Genomic DNA, 18,221 nt, shown 5'->3' with positions numbered 1-18,221 from the left:
TCCCTTCGGTGTACACCATGTAAAATAGGAGTGCCAAACTCGATAGTAGATCCTGGAGGACGCTGGTTTGCGTGCCCGGATCATAGTTCTGGCTACTCTGGAGGAGAAGCCTTTATGTTTCAGCAAGGCAGTCTCAAGTGCCACGCCATCAAAGAGAGACGTTGAGGGTCCGGGTGTAGGCAAGGACCCTGACTCAGCAGATCCACCCGAAAGGGCAGAGGAAATGGGGGCTGGGATGACAGGAGCTGCAGGTCTACATACCAATGCCTGCGGGGCCAGGCCGGAGCTATCAGGACTGGAGGAAAGGCGTAAGGTAGATGAAACATCCATGGAACCGACAGGGCATCCGTAAAGTACTGCTTGATGATCTCTGGACCTCGAGCCGAATCTGGACACTTTCCTGTTGTGTCTGGATGCCATTAGGTCCACGTCTGGTAGGCCCCAACGATCTACCAGGAGAGCAAACACTTCTGGATGGAGTGACTATTCCCCCGGGTGAATGTCCTGTCTGCTCAGGAAGTCTGCCTCCCAGTTTAGCACACCTGGGATGAATACTGCTGACAGGGCCTGAAGATGTGGTTCCACCCAGGAAAGGATCCTGGACACTTCCTGTAGAGCAGCTTTGCTGCGGGTGCCTCCCTGGCGGTTGATGTATGCCACCATGTGGCGTTGTCTGATCGGATCTGAACTGATTTTCCCTGAATCAAGTCCAAGGATTGAATTAGGGCATTGTGGACTGCCCGTAGTTCCAAAATGTTGATGGGGAGGCGGGACTCTGGAAGAGACCAAACGCCTTGCAAGGATCAAGATTCTACTACTGCGCCTCGAAGGCTGGCATCGGTAGTGAGGATTGTCCACTCTGTGAACCAGAATGGACGTCCTTGGGACAGGTGTTCCCGTTGGAGCCACCACTGCAGGGACTCCGATACCTGAGGAGTCAATGAGAGGAAGGTGGACCTGATGTGATGGGGAAGGTCGTCCCACTTTTTCAGAATGAGTTGTTGTAGGGAACGGGAGTGGAACTGGGCCCATTCCACCATATCGAAAGTGGAGACCATGAGTCCCAGAATTCTCATTGCCTCGTGAACGGAGACTTGTGGGGCTTGGAAAAAAGTCTGGATTCTGTGTTGCAGAGATCTGCATTTTTCTGTGGGTAGTAAAGTATCTGCAGTAAGCGAGTGTCCAGGGAAGCCCCCAGATGCAGCATTTGCTGCGAAGGGTTTAGGGAGGATTTCTCCCAGTTCAGGAGCCAACCATGGGCCTGGAGAGTTGAAATTGTTATCTGCAGATGTGACAACAGGGCTTCCGGTGACTTTGCCACCACTAGGAGGTCGTCCAGGTATGGGAAGACTCGGATGCCCCTCTTGTGGAGAAGTTCCGCCATTACCGCCATGATTTTTGTAAAAACCCTGGGGGCTGTGGCCAGCCCGAATGGAAGGGCTTGGAATTGAAAGTGGCGATTTTGAATGGCGAACCTGAGGTATTTAGCATCCTCGGAAGCATCTAGAGGAAACTCATCCTCCACTGTTTGGAGCCAGGGTAAAATGGCCTTGGCTGCCCAGGTGGCTGCAATAGTGGGCCTTTGGACTGCACCGGAGAAGGAAAAGATGGCCCTAAGAGACTGCTCTAAACGTCTATCAGTGGGGTCCTTAAGGACTGACCTAGAAGTGACTGGCAGGACAGAAGGCTTTATTAACAGTGTCACATGGGAATCAACCGGTGGTGGGATCTCCCATGGTTTACAATCCTCGGGAGGAAGAGGATCTGGACAGTATTTTCCTAGGGATATTTGACTGTTTCCCTAAGGCTTCCCATTGGTCAGTCCTGATCTCTGATAAATGGTCAGAATGAGGGAATTGGGCCTTTATGACTTTCTGCTTCTTACAGACATCTCCGGTCTTAGCAGTAGGTTCAGGCTCATCAGAGTCTGTCAACAGGACGCCACGAATAGCATAAATGAGAGCTGCCACATCAGGTGATTCTGCTTGGGAAGCCGGGGTATCAGTGGGCATAGGATCATCATCCTGGTCATCATCTAGAGGAGGATCATCATCAGCGTTATTATAATTATTAGCCTCATCATCAGTATCATCCTGACCCGTCGACAGCAACGGTGTCAACACAGGTCTGGTTGATTGAACCGCAGTGGGCAGCAGCTTCTGCATAGCCACCGAAGTCTGTTGCAAGGTCTGCACCGTGGTCGACAGGGCATCCACCCGAGGTGGAGGGGACTGGACTACAGGGTGCAATGGATGGCGGCAGGCGATCCACTAAAGTACTCAATAATTGCTGAAAAGCTGCCCAGGGGGGGTTGAGGTGAAACAACCGAGGCAGATGGCTGACCAGGGGGAGAAAGCAGGTGACACATAACCTGTCCTGGATAACATCATGCTCAGATAGGCCTGCTGCACAGCCTCTGCAGGACAGGAGCTTAAAGTGCCCATGCTGCCTGTGGTCGCCTTCTATTCCCCAGTGTAACTCCAGTGACACCTAGTGGATGAAGGAGAAAAGGGGGATACCAGTACACAATAGGAGAATTCACCAAAGAAACCCTAGAGTGATACCACTGCGTGTATGTGACCTATGGGGCCGAGCCCCAATATATCTATATGGATAGACAAAGTACACACAGTGACAGATAGAACTAGCACACAATCTCACACACACACAATAGCCTAAATGAGCTATCACACCCCACTATCAACCGCTGAAGCTCTATGGAGCCAGTGGGATGTAGGGTGGCTGTGAAAGTGATCTACTCAGCCTGTAGACGGTTTCACAGGGGAGAGCTGTCGCCCGGACTCTGGAGCCTCTGGAAATGGCGCTGGTCTGAGAGGAAGGGGGCGGGCACAGCGTTACACAGCTAAAGGGCACAGCTCTGAAGAGAATGGCGCCAAAAGCTGGGGGAGGTGCTGCAGGCCAAGCGCCACCTCCCCGTGCTGGACTTCCCCCATCGGGATCCATTGGGTCCCCCGTGCCCGGGCCTGCGCTCGGTTCCCGGTGGTCTAGTGGAGTCCCTGACCTGGGAGCCAGTGTCCACGCCAGCTGCTGCGGCCGTCTCCCGCAGCGCACAGCAGCACAGCGCACAGCAGCGATTCGCTAAGAGAGCCTTACCTGCTCCCTGATGCCGGCCACGCTGCCTGGAGGAGATCCGGCGGTGCTAGGCGCTGTCCGTCTCCTCCGCCGGGCTACCCCGCTTGACCGAGGTCGTGGGGGAATGTCGGCACGGCGGGAGTGATGCGGCAGCCTGCGCCGCCATCAGATGATTGACGGCGGGAGCTGCCTTAGCCGCCGAAGCGGCAAGTTTCAAAAGTAAAAATAAAAAATTAATTAAAAAAAAGCTTCCTATGGGGTTACCTCAGAGGTAATCCCTGCTGATTAAAAAGGTGCGTCTGCTTCCTGCAGGCACCAACAAAAAACAGATTACATGAGCCTGGAGGCGGTGTTGTAGGGGAGAGGGCCCCGAGCATCCTGGGAATTCTTAAAGCTTCGCTGATTGGTGCCTCGGACCCCCTGGATCCGCCTACAACCCCGATGTTCCCTGTGGGACCCATGGACCCTGAGAAGGAAATAACCACTAAGGAATTGCATTATGCAGCGGCGGTACAGCGGCAAGGATCCAGCGCTCATCGGACGGCCCCGCTACCAGTGCCCACATGCAAAAGATCCCTATTGGTCCAGCAGGAGCAGGTGGCGTACCAGCTGTCTGCTTGCTAGCGCAGCCCGGTGGTCCTCAAGTCCCATCAAGTCGTGCGCGCTCCCTGCTCGGAGCGTCTTACATTCCTTTGTGTTTCGCATTCGGCCTGTGGCTGTTGTCTCCCGAATGCCTGGGGCCAGTTGCAGTCACACACCGATGCGTATTGCTGCAGTCACCAGGCCCGGGTGATGGAGCCGCATCATAAATAGCCATAAAAAGGTTAATCTCATGGGTGCTGCAAGCTTCTCTCCCACTACACCTACCCAGCCCTAGCCTGTGGCCCCTGACGCGTCCCGAAGAATAAATCTGGAAGCTCTTTATCTAAGAGTGGCCATGAGGCTATGCCAGAGAGGAGAGTGCTGTACTGGAAATGCGGAGAGTGCACTATGGAGTTCCTGGGAGGTACATAGAGATAAGCATCTCTCTGGTCTATGGATGCTGCTGCCAGGGTCCACAAAGGGGATATCGGCCTTCAGAGGACTTTAGTGTTACCCCACCGCAGCTTTGCCATCCCGTGACGTTATTGTGTGCCAGGAATGGATCTGGCTGTACCCAGTGCCGTGTACATGTGCTGCAATAACAGAACTGTCTGCGGATATAGCGCTTAAGGCCAGAACTGCATTTCTACCAGATGATTATATATAAGATATAAGCAAATTATACCTGGAGGAGGGCAAGACCGTGACCATGTAAAATAAAAACAATATACTGCACACTATGAAATGATCATTGCGGACTCTGATGAATCTGTGATACACAGGTACATGTTGTGTTACCTGCCTATAGATGGGACACGTTATCTGAGCCAGTGCCAATGTCTAACCAGCATGAGCGAGGCATGTTAATCAGTCACACAAAGTGCTAGCAATTTCTGCGTAAAATCCAATGTTTTATAATGAACCACTTTTATAGCCGATTATAACCGGATGAGGAAACAGCAATAAAGGGATAATCTTTTTTTGTCTAATGATCCCTTCCATAGAAATACAAAAATATTTTTCGAGAGTTTGAGACATCACGCAAGGAGATGATACGAGAGTGGAATGAACCCTAGAGTTCAGCGCCAGGTAACTGACCTTAAGCTCCCAATGGTTGAATTTCCATCCAGGGGAGTAGTTGTCCCGGAGATCAGCGCGTGCCCGGACGTTCACGGCCTGCAGACGCCTCAGGTACTGGTTGCACTTCTGGAGCAGAGCCTCCTTGTCTGTCTCTGAGAGTGTGTTTGTGATGCCGCACGGAATCACTATGATCTGCCGGAGAATAAGAGACGGAGGTATAGTTACAGGACCGGGTGTACATCCGCCTCTCCTACTGCTCAGGGGGAACCACTATGACCTGCCGGAGAATAAGAGACGGTGGTATAGTTATAGAACTGGGTGCACCCGTCTTCTCTTACTGCTCAGGGGGAATCACTATGACCTGCCGGAGAATAAGAGACGGTGGTATAGTTACAGGACCGGGTACACCTATCTTCTCTTACTGCTCAGGGGGAACCACTATGACCTGCGGGAGAATAAGAGACGGAGGTATAGTAACAGGACCGGGTGTACATCCGCCTCTCCTACTGCTCAGGGGGAACCACTATGACCTGCCGGAGAATAAGAGACGGTGGTATAGTTATAGAACTGGGTGCACCCGTCTTCTCTTACTGCTCAGGGGGAACCACTATGACCTGCCGGAGAATAAGAGACGGTGGTATAGTTACAGGACTGGGTGCACCCGTCTTCGCCTACTGCTCAGGGGGAATCACTATGACCTGCCGGAGAATAAGAGACGGTGGTATAGTTACAGGACTGGGTACATCCGCCTCTCCTACTGCTCAGGGGGAACCACTATGACCTGCCGGAGAATAAGAGACAGTGGTATAGTTATAGGACTGGGTGCACCCGTCTTCTCCTACTGCTCAGGGGGAACCACTATGATCTGCCGGAGAATAAGAGACGGAGGTATAGTTATAGGACCGGGTACACCCGTCTTCTCTTACTGCTCAGGGGGAACCACTATGACCTGCGGGAGAATAAGAGACGGTGGTATAGTTATAGGACTGGGTGCACCCGTCTTCTCCTACTGCTCAGGGGGAACCACTATGATCTGCCGGAGAATAAGAGAAGGTGGTATAGTTACAGGACTGGGCGCACCCGTCTTCTCTTACTGCTCAGGGGGAACCACTATGACCTGCCGGAGAATAAGAGACTGTGGTATAGTTACAGGACTGGGCGCACCCGTCTTCTCCTACTGCTCAGGGGGAACCACTATGACCTGCCGGAGAATAAGAGACGGTGGTATAGTTACAGGACTGGGTGCACCCGTCTTCTCCTACTGCTCAGGGGGAACCACTATGACATGCGGGAGAATAAGAGACGGTGGTATAGTTATAGAACTGGGTGCACCCGTCTTCTCCTACGGCTCAGGGGGAACCACTATGACCTACCGGAGAATAAGAGAAGGTGGTATAGTTACAGGACTGGGCGCACCCATCTCCTCCTACTGCTCAGGGGGAACCACTATGACCTGCCGGAGAATAAGAGACGGTGGTATAGTTACAGGACCGGGTACACCTATCTTCTCTTACTGCTCAGGGGGAACCACTATGACCTGCCGGAGAATAAGAGACGGTGGTATAGTTACAGGACCGGGTGCACCCGTCTTCTCCTACTGCTCAGGGGGAACCACTATGACCTGCCGGAGAATAAGAGACGGTGGTATAGTTACAGGACTGGGTGCACCCGTCTTCTCTTACTGCTCAGGGGGAACCACTATGACCTGCCGGAGAATAAGAGACGGTGGTATAGTTACAGGACTGGGTGCACCCGTCTTCGCCTACTGCTCAGGGGGAATCACTATGACCTGCCGGAGAATAAGAGACGGTGGTATAGTTACAGGACTGGGTACATCCGCCTCTCCTACTGCTCAGGGGGAACCACTATGACCTGCCGGAGAATAAGAGACAGTGGTATAGTTATAGGACTGGGTGCACCCGTCTTCTCCTACTGCTCAGGGGGAACCACTATGATCTGCCGGAGAATAAGAGACGGAGGTATAGTTATAGGACCGGGTACACCCGTCTTCTCTTACTGCTCAGGGGGAACCACTATGACCTGCGGGAGAATAAGAGACGGTGGTATAGTTATAGGACTGGGTGCACCCGTCTTCTCCTACTGCTCAGGGGGAACCACTATGATCTGCCGGAGAATAAGAGAAGGTGGTATAGTTACAGGACTGGGCGCACCCGTCTTCTCTTACTGCTCAGGGGGAACCACTATGACCTGCCGGAGAATAAGAGACTGTGGTATAGTTACAGGACTGGGCGCACCCGTCTTCTCCTACTGCTCAGGGGGAACCACTATGACCTGCCGGAGAATAAGAGACGGTGGTATAGTTACAGGACTGGGTGCACCCGTCTTCTCCTACTGCTCAGGGGGAACCACTATGACATGCGGGAGAATAAGAGACGGTGGTATAGTTATAGAACTGGGTGCACCCGTCTTCTCCTACGGCTCAGGGGGAACCACTATGACCTACCGGAGAATAAGAGAAGGTGGTATAGTTACAGGACTGGGCGCACCCATCTCCTCCTACTGCTCAGGGGGAACCACTATGACCTGCCGGAGAATAAGAGACGGTGGTATAGTTACAGGACTGGGTGCACCCGTCTTCTCTTACTGCTCAGGGGGAACCACTATGACCTGCTGGAGAATAAGAGACGGTGGTATAGTTATAGGACCGGGTGCACCCGTCTTCTCCTACTGCTCAGGGGGAACCACTATGACATGCGGGAGAATAAGAGACGGTGGTATAGTTATAGAACTGGGTGCACCCGTCTTCTCCTACGGCTCAGGGGGAACCACTATGACCTACCGGAGAATAAGAGAAGGTGGTATAGTTACAGGACTGGGCGCACCCATCTCCTCCTACTGCTCAGGGGGAACCACTATGACCTGCCGGAGAATAAGAGACGGTGGTATAGTTACAGGACTGGGTGCACCCGTCTTCTCCTACTGCTCAGGGGGAACCACTATGACCTACCGGAGAATAAGAGACGGTGGTATAGTTACAGGACTGGGTGCACCCGTCTTCTCTTACTGCTCAGGGGGAACCACTATGACCTGCCGGAGAATAAGAGACGGTGGTATAGTTACAGGACTGGGTACACCTGTCTTCTCCTACTGCTCAGGGGGAACCACTATGACCTGCCGGAGAATAAGAGACGGTGGTATAGTAATAGGACTGGGTACATCCGCCTCTCCTACTGCTCAGGGGGAACCACTATGACCTGCCGGAGAATAAGAGACGGTGGTATAGTTACAGGACTGGGTGCACCCGTCTTCTCTTACTGCTCAGGGGGAACCACTATGACCTGCCGGAGAATAAGAGACGGTGGTATAGTTACAGGACTGGGTACACCTGTCTTCTCCTACTGCTCAGGGGGAACCACTATGACCTGCCGGAGAATAAGAGACGGTGGTATAGTAATAGGACTGGGTACATCCGCCTCTCCTACTGCTCAGGGGGAACCACTATGACCTGCCGGAGAATAAGAGACGGTGGTATAGTTACAGGACTGGGTGCACCCGTCTTCTCTTACTGCTCAAGGGGAACCACTATGACCTGCCGGAGAATAAGAGACGGTGGTATAGTTACAGGACTGGGTACACCTGTCTTCTCCTACTGCTCAGGGGGAACCACTATGACCTGCCGGAGAATAAGAGAAGGTGGTATAGTAATAGGACTGGGTACATCCGCCTCTCCTACTGCTCAGGGGGAACCACTATGACCTGCCGGAGAATAAGAGACGGTGGTATAGTTACAGGACTGGGTGCACCCGTCTTCTCTTACTGCTCAGGGGGAACCACTATGATCTGCCGGAGAATAAGAGACGGTGGTATAGTTACAGGACTGGGTGCACCCGTCTTCTCCTACTGCTCAGGGCGAACCACTATGACCTGCCGGAGAATAAGAGACGGTGGTATAGTTACAGGACTGGGTACATCCGCCTCTCCTACTGCTCAGGGGGAACCACTATGACCTGCCGGAGAATAAGAGACGGTGGTATAGTTACAGGACTGGGTGCACCCGTCTTCTCCTACTGCTCAGGGGGAACCACTATGACCTGCCGGAGAATAAGAGACTGTGGTATAGTTCCAGGACTGGGTACACCCGTCCTCTCCCACTGCTCAGGGGGAACCACTATGACCTGCCGGAGAATAAGAGATGGTGGTATAGTTACAGGACTAGGTACATCCGCCTCTCCTACTGCTCAGGGGGAACCACTATGACCTGCCGGAGAATAAGAGACTGTGGTATAGTTCCAGGACTGGGTACACCCGTCCTCTCCTACTGCTCAGGGGGAACCACTATGACCTGCGGGAGAATAAGAGACGGTGGTATAGTTACAGGACTGGGTGCACCCATCTCCTCCTACTGCTCAGGGGGAACCACTATGACCTGCCGGAGAATAAGAGACGGAGGTATAGTTATAGAACTGGGTGCACCCGTCTTCTCCTACGGCTCAGGGGGAACCACTATGACCTACCGGAGAATAAGAGAAGGTGGTATAGTTACAGGACTGGGCGCACCCATCTCCTCCTACTGCTCAGGGGGAACCACTATGACCTGCCGGAGAATAAGAGACGGTGGTATAGTTACAGGACTGGGTGCACCCGTCTTCTCTTACTGCTCAGGGGGAACCACTATGACCTGCTGGAGAATAAGAGACGGTGGTATAGTTATAGGACCGGGTGCACCCGTCTTCTCCTACTGCTCAGGGGGAACCACTATGACATGCGGGAGAATAAGAGACGGTGGTATAGTTATAGAACTGGGTGCACCCGTCTTCTCCTACGGCTCAGGGGGAACCACTATGACCTACCGGAGAATAAGAGAAGGTGGTATAGTTACAGGACTGGGCGCACCCATCTCCTCCTACTGCTCAGGGGGAACCACTATGACCTGCCGGAGAATAAGAGACGGTGGTATAGTTACAGGACTGGGTGCACCCGTCTTCTCCTACTGCTCAGGGGGAACCACTATGACCTACCGGAGAATAAGAGACGGTGGTATAGTTACAGGACTGGGTGCACCCGTCTTCTCTTACTGCTCAGGGGGAACCACTATGACCTGCCGGAGAATAAGAGACGGTGGTATAGTTACAGGACTGGGTACACCTGTCTTCTCCTACTGCTCAGGGGGAACCACTATGACCTGCCGGAGAATAAGAGACGGTGGTATAGTAATAGGACTGGGTACATCCGCCTCTCCTACTGCTCAGGGGGAACCACTATGACCTGCCGGAGAATAAGAGACGGTGGTATAGTTACAGGACTGGGTGCACCCGTCTTCTCTTACTGCTCAGGGGGAACCACTATGACCTGCCGGAGAATAAGAGACGGTGGTATAGTTACAGGACTGGGTACACCTGTCTTCTCCTACTGCTCAGGGGGAACCACTATGACCTGCCGGAGAATAAGAGACGGTGGTATAGTAATAGGACTGGGTACATCCGCCTCTCCTACTGCTCAGGGGGAACCACTATGACCTGCCGGAGAATAAGAGACGGTGGTATAGTTACAGGACTGGGTGCACCCGTCTTCTCTTACTGCTCAGGGGGAACCACTATGACCTGCCGGAGAATAAGAGACGGTGGTATAGTTACAGGACTGGGTACACCTGTCTTCTCCTACTGCTCAGGGGGAACCACTATGACCTGCCGGAGAATAAGAGAAGGTGGTATAGTAATAGGACTGGGTACATCCGCCTCTCCTACTGCTCAGGGGGAACCACTATGACCTGCCGGAGAATAAGAGACGGTGGTATAGTTACAGGACTGGGTGCACCCGTCTTCTCTTACTGCTCAGGGGGAACCACTATGATCTGCCGGAGAATAAGAGACGGTGGTATAGTTACAGGACTGGGTGCACCCGTCTTCTCCTACTGCTCAGGGCGAACCACTATGACCTGCCGGAGAATAAGAGACGGTGGTATAGTTACAGGACTGGGTACATCCGCCTCTCCTACTGCTCAGGGGGAACCACTATGACCTGCCGGAGAATAAGAGACGGTGGTATAGTTACAGGACTGGGTGCACCCGTCTTCTCCTACTGCTCAGGGGGAACCACTATGACCTGCCGGAGAATAAGAGACTGTGGTATAGTTCCAGGACTGGGTACACCCGTCCTCTCCCACTGCTCAGGGGGAACCACTATGACCTGCCGGAGAATAAGAGACGGTGGTATAGTTACAGGACTGGGTACACCCGTCCTCTCTTACTGCTCAGGGGGAACCACTATGACCTGCCGGAGAATAAGAGACGGTGGTATAGTTACAGGAATGGGTGCACCCGTCTTCTCCTACTGCTCAGGGGGAACCACTATGACCTGCCGGAGAATAAGAGAAGGTGGTATAGTAACAGGACCGGGTACACCCGTCTTCTCTTACTGCTCAGGGGGAACCACTATGACCTGCCAGAGAATAAGAGACGGTGGTATAGTTACAGGAATGGGTGCACCCGTCTTCTCCTACTGCTCAGGGGGAACCACTATGACCTGCCGGAGAATAAGAGACGGTGGTATAGTTACAGGAATGGGTGCACCCGTCTTCTCTTACTGCTCAGGGGGAACCACTATGACCTGCCGGAGAATAAGAGATGGTGGTATAGTTACAGGACTGGGTACATCCGCCTCTCCTACTGCTCAGGGGGAACCACTATGACCTGCCGGAGAATAAGAGACTGTGGTATAGTTCCAGGACTGGGTACACCCGTCCTCTCCTACTGCTCAGGGGGAACCACTATGACCTGCCGGAGAATAAGAGACGGTGGTATAGTTACAGGACTGGGTGCACCTGTCTTCTCCTACTGCTCAGGGGGAACCACTATGACCTGCCAGAGAATAAGAGACGGTGGTATAGTTACAGGAATGGGTGCACCCGTCTTCTCCTACTGCTCAGGGGGAACCACTATGACCTGCCGGAGAATAAGAGAAGGTGGTATAGTTACAGGACCGGGTACACCCGTCTTCTCTTACTGCTCAGGGGGAACCACTATGACCTGCCGGAGAATAAGAGACGGTGGTATAGTTACAGGACCGGGTACACCCGTCCTCTCCTACTGCTCAGGGGGAACCACTATGATCTGCCGGAGAATAAGAGACTATGGTATAGTTACAGGACTGGGTGCACCCGTCTTCTCTTACTGCTCAGGGGGAACCACTATGACCTATCGGAGAATAAGAGACGGTGGTATAGTTACAGGACTGGGTACACCCGTCTTCTCCTACTGCTCAGGGGGAACCACTATGACCTACCGGAGAATAGGAGAAGGTGGTATAGTTACAGGACTGGGTGCACCCATCTCCTCCTACTGCTCAGGGGGAACCACTATGACCTACCAGAGAATAAGAGACGGTGGTATAGTTACAGGACTGGGTACACCCGTCTTCTCTTACTGCTCAGGGGGAACCACTATGACCTGCCGGAGAATAAGAGACGGTGGTATAGTTACAGGACTGGGTACACCCGTCTTCTCCTACTGCTCAGGGGGAACCACTATGACCTGCCGGAGAATAAGAGTCGGTGGTATAGTTACAGGACTGGGTGCACCCGTCTTCTCCTACTGCTCAGGGGGAACCACTATAACCTGCCGGAGAATAATAGACGGTGGTATAGTTCCAGGACTGGGTACATCCGCCTCGGTACTCTTTACCTAGAAGGGGGCCCATCGCGACCATCGAATGCACTAAAAATCGGGTGCGACGCGATGCCCGCGATTTCCCATAGGGACCAATGTTAAAAATGAGATTGGACCCGATTTTAGTGTTCAATGCCTCAATGCCCGCGATTTTTACATAGGAAACAATGTTAAATGGGCCACAGAGCCCTAATAGTCACCGTGAACTCTGAAATGGCCCCCACAATTGTTAACGCCACCCCACGATCAACGTGAACCCGAAGCGTGGCGAGCGCAGCGAGCCCGCGAGGGGCGGCGGTACGCGTCCTCCGACCTTTTCATGCCCTACTATCCACGTTGGCGTGGAGTTGAGAATAGAATAGTGTGGCGAGCGCAGCGAGCCACCGAGGCCCGAAGCGTGGCGAGCGCAGCGAGCCCCGCGAGGGGACGCGGATACCTTCACAGTTATACGCGTCCCCTCGCGGGCTTCACAGGTTCCGTGGCGAAAAGCGGACACCTGTGAAGCCCGCGAGGGGACGCGTTTACCTACTATCCACGTCGGCGTGGAGTTGAGAATAGAATAGTGTGGCGAGCGCAGCGAGCCACCGAGGACCGAAGCGTGGCGAGCGCAGCGAGCCCCGCGAGGGGACGCGGATACCTTCACAGGTAAACGCGTCCCCTCGCGGGCTTCACAGGTGTCCGCTTTTCGCCACGGACACCTGTGAAGCCCGCGAGGGGACGCGTATAACTGTGAAGGTATCCGCGTCCCCTCGCGGGGCTCGCTGCGCTCGCCAAGCTTCGGGTTCACGTTGATCGTGGGGTGGCGTTAACAATTGTGGGGGCCATTTCAGAGTTCATGGTGACTATTAGGGCTCTGTGGCCCATTTAACATTGATTCCTATGGCCAAATCGCGGGCATTGAGGCATTTAACATTAAAATCGCGGTCAATCACCGTTTTTAACATTGATCCCTATGGGAAAATCGCGGTCATCGCGGGCACCCGTTTTTAATGTACCCGCGATTTACCCGCGATGCCCGCGATTTTTTACCCCCGACGCCCGCGATTCCAATCGCGGGCGCCCTTCTAGGTAAAGAGTACCTCCGCCTCTCCTACTGCTCAGGGGGAACCACTATGACCTGACGGAGAATAAGAGACGGTGGTATAGTTCCAGGACTGGGTGCACCAGTCTTCTCTTACTGCTCAGGGGGAACCACTATGACCTGCCGGAGAATAAGAGACGGTGGTATAGTTACAGGACTGGGTGCACCCGTCTTCTCTTACTGCTCAGGGGGAACCACTATGACCTGCCGGAGAATAAGAGACGGTGGTATAGTTACAGGACTGGGTGCACCCGTCTTCTCTTACTGCTCAGGGGGAACCACTATGACCTGCCGGAGAATAAGAGACGGTGGTATAGTTACAGGACCGGGTGCACCTATCTTCTCTTACTGCTCAGGGGGAACCACTATGACCTGCCGGAGAATAAGAGACGGTGGTATAGTTACAGGACCGGGTACACCTATCTTCTCTTACTGCTCAGGGAGAACCACTATGACCTGCGGGAGAATAAGAGATGGTGGTATAGTTACAGGACTGGGTGCACCCGTCTTCTCTTACTGCTCAGGGGGAACCACTATGACCTGCCGGAGAATAAGAGACGGTGGTATAGTTACAGGACCGGGTGCACCCGTCTTCTCCCACTGCTCAGGGGGAACCACTATGACCTGCCGGAGAATAAGAGACGGTGGTATAGTTACAGGACCGGGTGCACCCGTCTTCTCCCACTGCTCAGGGGGAACCACTATGACCTGCCGGAGAATAAGAGACTGTGGTATAGTTATAGGACTGGGTGCACCCGTCTTCTCCTACTGCTCAGGGGGGAACCACTATGACCTGCGGGAGAATAAGAGACGGTGGTATAGTTACAGGACCGGGTGCACCCGTCTTCTCCTACTGCTCAGGGAGAACCACTATGACCTGCCGGAGAATAAGAGACGGTGGTATAGTTATAGGACTGGGTGCACCCGTCTTCTCTTACTGCTCAGGGGGAACCACTATGACCTGCCGGAGAATAAGAGACGGTGGTATAGTTACAGGACTGGGTACATCCGCCTCTCCTACTGCTCAGGGGGAACCACTATGACCTGCCGGAGAATAAGAGACGGTGGTATAGTTACAGGACTGGGTACACCCGTCTTCTCTTACTGCTCAGGGGGAACCACTATGACCTGCCGGAGAATAAGAGTCGGTGGTATAGTTACAGGACTGGGTGCACCCGTCTTCTCCTACTGCTCAGGGGGAACCACTATGACCTGCCGGAGAATAAGAGACGGTGGTATAGTTACAGGACTGGGTGCACCCGTCTTCTCTTACTGCTCAGGGGGAACCACTATGACCTGCCGGAGAATAAGAGACGGTGGTATAGTTACAGGACCGGGTGCACCTATCTTCTCTTACTGCTCAGGGGGAACCACTATGACCTGCCGGAGAATAAGAGACGGTGGTATAGTTACAGGACCGGGTACACCTATCTTCTCTTACTGCTCAGGGGGAACCACTATGACCTGCGGGAGAATAAGAGATGGTGGTATAGTTACAGGACTGGGTGCACCCGTCTTCTCTTACTGCTCAGGGGGAACCACTATGACCTGCCGGAGAATAAGAGACGGTGGTATAGTTACAGGACCGGGTGCACCCGTCTTCTCCCACTGCTCAGGGGGAACCACTATGACCTGCCGGAGAATAAGAGACGGTGGTATAGTTACAGGACCGGGTGCACCCGTCTTCACCCACTGCTCAGGGGGAACCACTATGACCTGCCGGAGAATAAGAGACTGTGGTATAGTTATAGGACTGGGTGCACCCGTCTTCTCCTACTGCTCAGGGGGGAACCACTATGACCTGCGGGAGAATAAGAGACGGTGGTATAGTTACAGGACCGGGTGCACCCGTCTTCTCTTACTGCTCAGGGAGAACCACTATGACCTGCCGGAGAATAAGAGACGGTGGTATAGTTATAGGACTGGGTGCACCCGTCTTCTCTTACTGCTCAGGGGGAACCACTATGACCTGCCGGAGAATAAGAGACGGTGGTATAGTTACAGGACTGGGTACATCCGCCTCTCCTACTGCTCAGGGGGAACCACTATGACCTGCCGGAGAATAAGAGACGGTGGTATAGTTACAGGACTGGGTACACCCGTCTTCTCTTACTGCTCAGGGGGAACCACTATGACCTGCCGGAGAATAAGAGTCGGTGGTATAGTTACAGGACTGGGTGCACCCGTCTTCTCCTACTGCTCAGGGGGAACCACTATAACCTGCCGGAGAATAATAGACGGTGGTATAGTTCCAGGACTGGGTACATTCGCCTCGATACTCTTTACCTAGAAGGGCGCCCATCGCGACCATCGAATGCACTAAAAATCGGGTGCGACGCGATGCCCGCGATTTCCCATAGGGACCAATGTTAAAAATGAGATTGGACCCGATTTTAGTGTTCAATGCCTCAATGCCCGCGATTTTTACATAGGAAACAATGTTAAATGGGCCACAGAGCCCTAATAGTCACCGTGAACTCTGAAATGGCCCCCACAATTGTTAACGCCACCCCACGATCAACGTGAACCCGAAGCGTGGCGAGCGCAGCGAGCCCGCGAGGGGCGGCGGTACGCGTCCTCTGACCTTTTCATGCCCTACTATCCACGTTGGCGTGGAGTTGAGAACAGAATAGTGTGGCGAGCGCAGCGAGCCACCGAGGCCTGAAGCGTGGCGAGCGCAGCGAGCCCCGCGAGGGGACGCGGATACCTTCACAGTTATACGCGTCCCCTCGCGGGCTTCACAGGTTCCGTGGCGAAAAGCGGACACCTGTGAAGCCCGCGAGGGGACGCGTTTACCTACTATCCACGTCGGCGTGGAGTTGAGAATAGAATAGTGTGGCGAGCGCAGCGAGCCACCGAGGACCGAAGCGTGGCGAGCGCAGCGAGCCCCGCGAGGGGACGCGGATACCTTCACAGGTAAACGCGTCCCCTCGCGGGCTTCACAGGTGTCCGCTTTTCGCCACGGACACCTGTGAAGCCCGCGAGGGGACGCGTATAACTGTGAAGGTATCCGCGTGCGCTCGCCAAGCTTCGGGTTCACGTTGATCGTGGGGTGGCGTTAACAATTGTGGGGGCCATTTCAGAGTTCATGGTGACTATTAGGGCTCTGTGGCCCATTTAACATTGATTCCTGAGGCCAAATCGCGGGCATTGAGGCATTTAACATTAAAATCGCGGTCAATCACCGTTTTTAACATTGATCCCTATGGGAAAATCGCGGTCATCGCGGGCACCCGTTTTTAATGTACCCGCGATTTACCCGCGATGCCCGCGATTTTTTACCCCCGACGCCCGCGATTCCAATCGCGGGCGCCCTTCTAGGTAAAGAGTACCTCCGCCTCTCCTACTGCTCAGGGGGAACCACTATGACCTGCCTGAGAATAAGAGACGGTGGTATAGTTACAGGACTGGGTGCACCCGTCTTCTCTTACTGCTCAGGGGGAACCACTATGACCTGCCGGAGAATAAGAGACGGTGGTATAGTTACAGGACTGGGTGCACCCGTCTTCTCTTACTGCTCAGGGGGAACCACTATGACCTGCCGGAGAATAAGAGACGGTGGTATAGTTACAGGACTGGGTGCACCTATCTTCTCTTACTGCTCAGGGGGAACCACTATGACCTGCCGGAGAATAAGAGACGGTGGTATAGTTACAGGACTGGGTGCACCCGTCTTCTCCTACTGCTCAGGGGGAACCACTATGACCTGCCGGAGAATAAGAGACGGTGGTATAGTTATAGGACTGGGTGCACCCGTCTTCTCTTACTGCTCAGGGGGAACCACTATGACCTGCCGGAGAATAAGAGACGGTGGTATAGTTACAGGACCGGGTACACCTATCTTCTCTTACTGCTCAGGGGGAACCACTATGACCTGCCGGAGAATAAGAGACGGTGGTATAGTTACAGGACTGGGTGCACCCGTCTTCCCTTACTGCTCAGGGGGAACCACTATGACCTGCCGGAAAATAAGAGACGGTGGTATAGTTATAGGACTGGGTGCACCCGTCTTCTCTTACTGCTCAGGGGGAACCACTATGACCTGCCGGAGAATAAGAGACGGTGGTATAGTTACAGGACTGGGTGCACCCGTCTTCTCCTACTGCTCAGGGGGAACCACTATGACCTGCCGGAGAATAAGAGACGGTGGTATAGTTACAGGACTGGGTGCACCCGCCTCTCCTACTGCTCAGGGGGAACCACTATGACCTGCCGGAGAATAAGAGACGGTGGTATAGTTACAGGACTGGGTGCACCCGTCTTCTCCTACTGCTCAGGGGGAACCACTATGACCTGCGGAAGAATAAGAGACGGTGGTATAGTTACAGGACTGGGTGCACCCGCCTCTCCTACTGCTCAGGGGGAACCACTATGACCTGCCGGAGAATAAGAGACGGTGGTATAGTTACAGGACTGGGTGCACCCGTCTTCTCTTACTGCTCAGGGGGAACCACTATGACCTGCCGGTGAATAAGAGCCGGTGATATAGTTACAGGACTGGGTGCACCCGTCTTCTCCTACTGCTCAGGGGGAACCACTATGACCTGCCGGAGAATAAGAGTCGGTGGTATAGTTACAGGACTGGGTGCACCCGTCTTCTCCTACTGCTCAGGGGGAACCACTATGACCTGCCGGAGAATAATAGACGGTGGTATAGTTCCAGGACTGGGTACATCCGCCTCTGTACTCTTTACCTAGAAGGGCGCCCATCGCGACCATCGAATGCACTAAAAATCGGGTGCGACGCGATGCCCGCGATT

General features: G+C 53.7%; 1 protein-coding gene across 5 annotated transcripts in view; it reads right to left on the bottom strand.

The window, feature by feature from the left end:
* Nucleotides 1-18,221, bottom strand: part of EPRS1 (glutamyl-prolyl-tRNA synthetase 1) — a 260,057-nt gene that overhangs the window by 60,624 nt on the left and 181,212 nt on the right. For all 5 annotated transcript variants that reach the window (XM_083175138.1, XM_083175140.1, XM_083175139.1 and 2 more), the window contains one exon: nt 4,774-4,947. In XM_083175138.1, the coding sequence (XP_083031264.1) occupies nt 4,774-4,947 (174 nt within the window). The remainder of the gene's footprint in view (nt 1-4,773; nt 4,948-18,221) is intronic.

This window comes from Crinia signifera, chromosome 3 (genome assembly GCF_055691185.1).
Source record: "Crinia signifera chromosome 3, ASM5569118v1, whole genome shotgun sequence".
Lineage (NCBI taxonomy): Eukaryota > Metazoa > Chordata > Amphibia > Anura > Myobatrachidae > Crinia > Crinia signifera.
The sequence above is the reverse complement of the archived record's forward strand: the minus strand, read 5'-3'. Positions and strand labels throughout refer to the sequence as shown.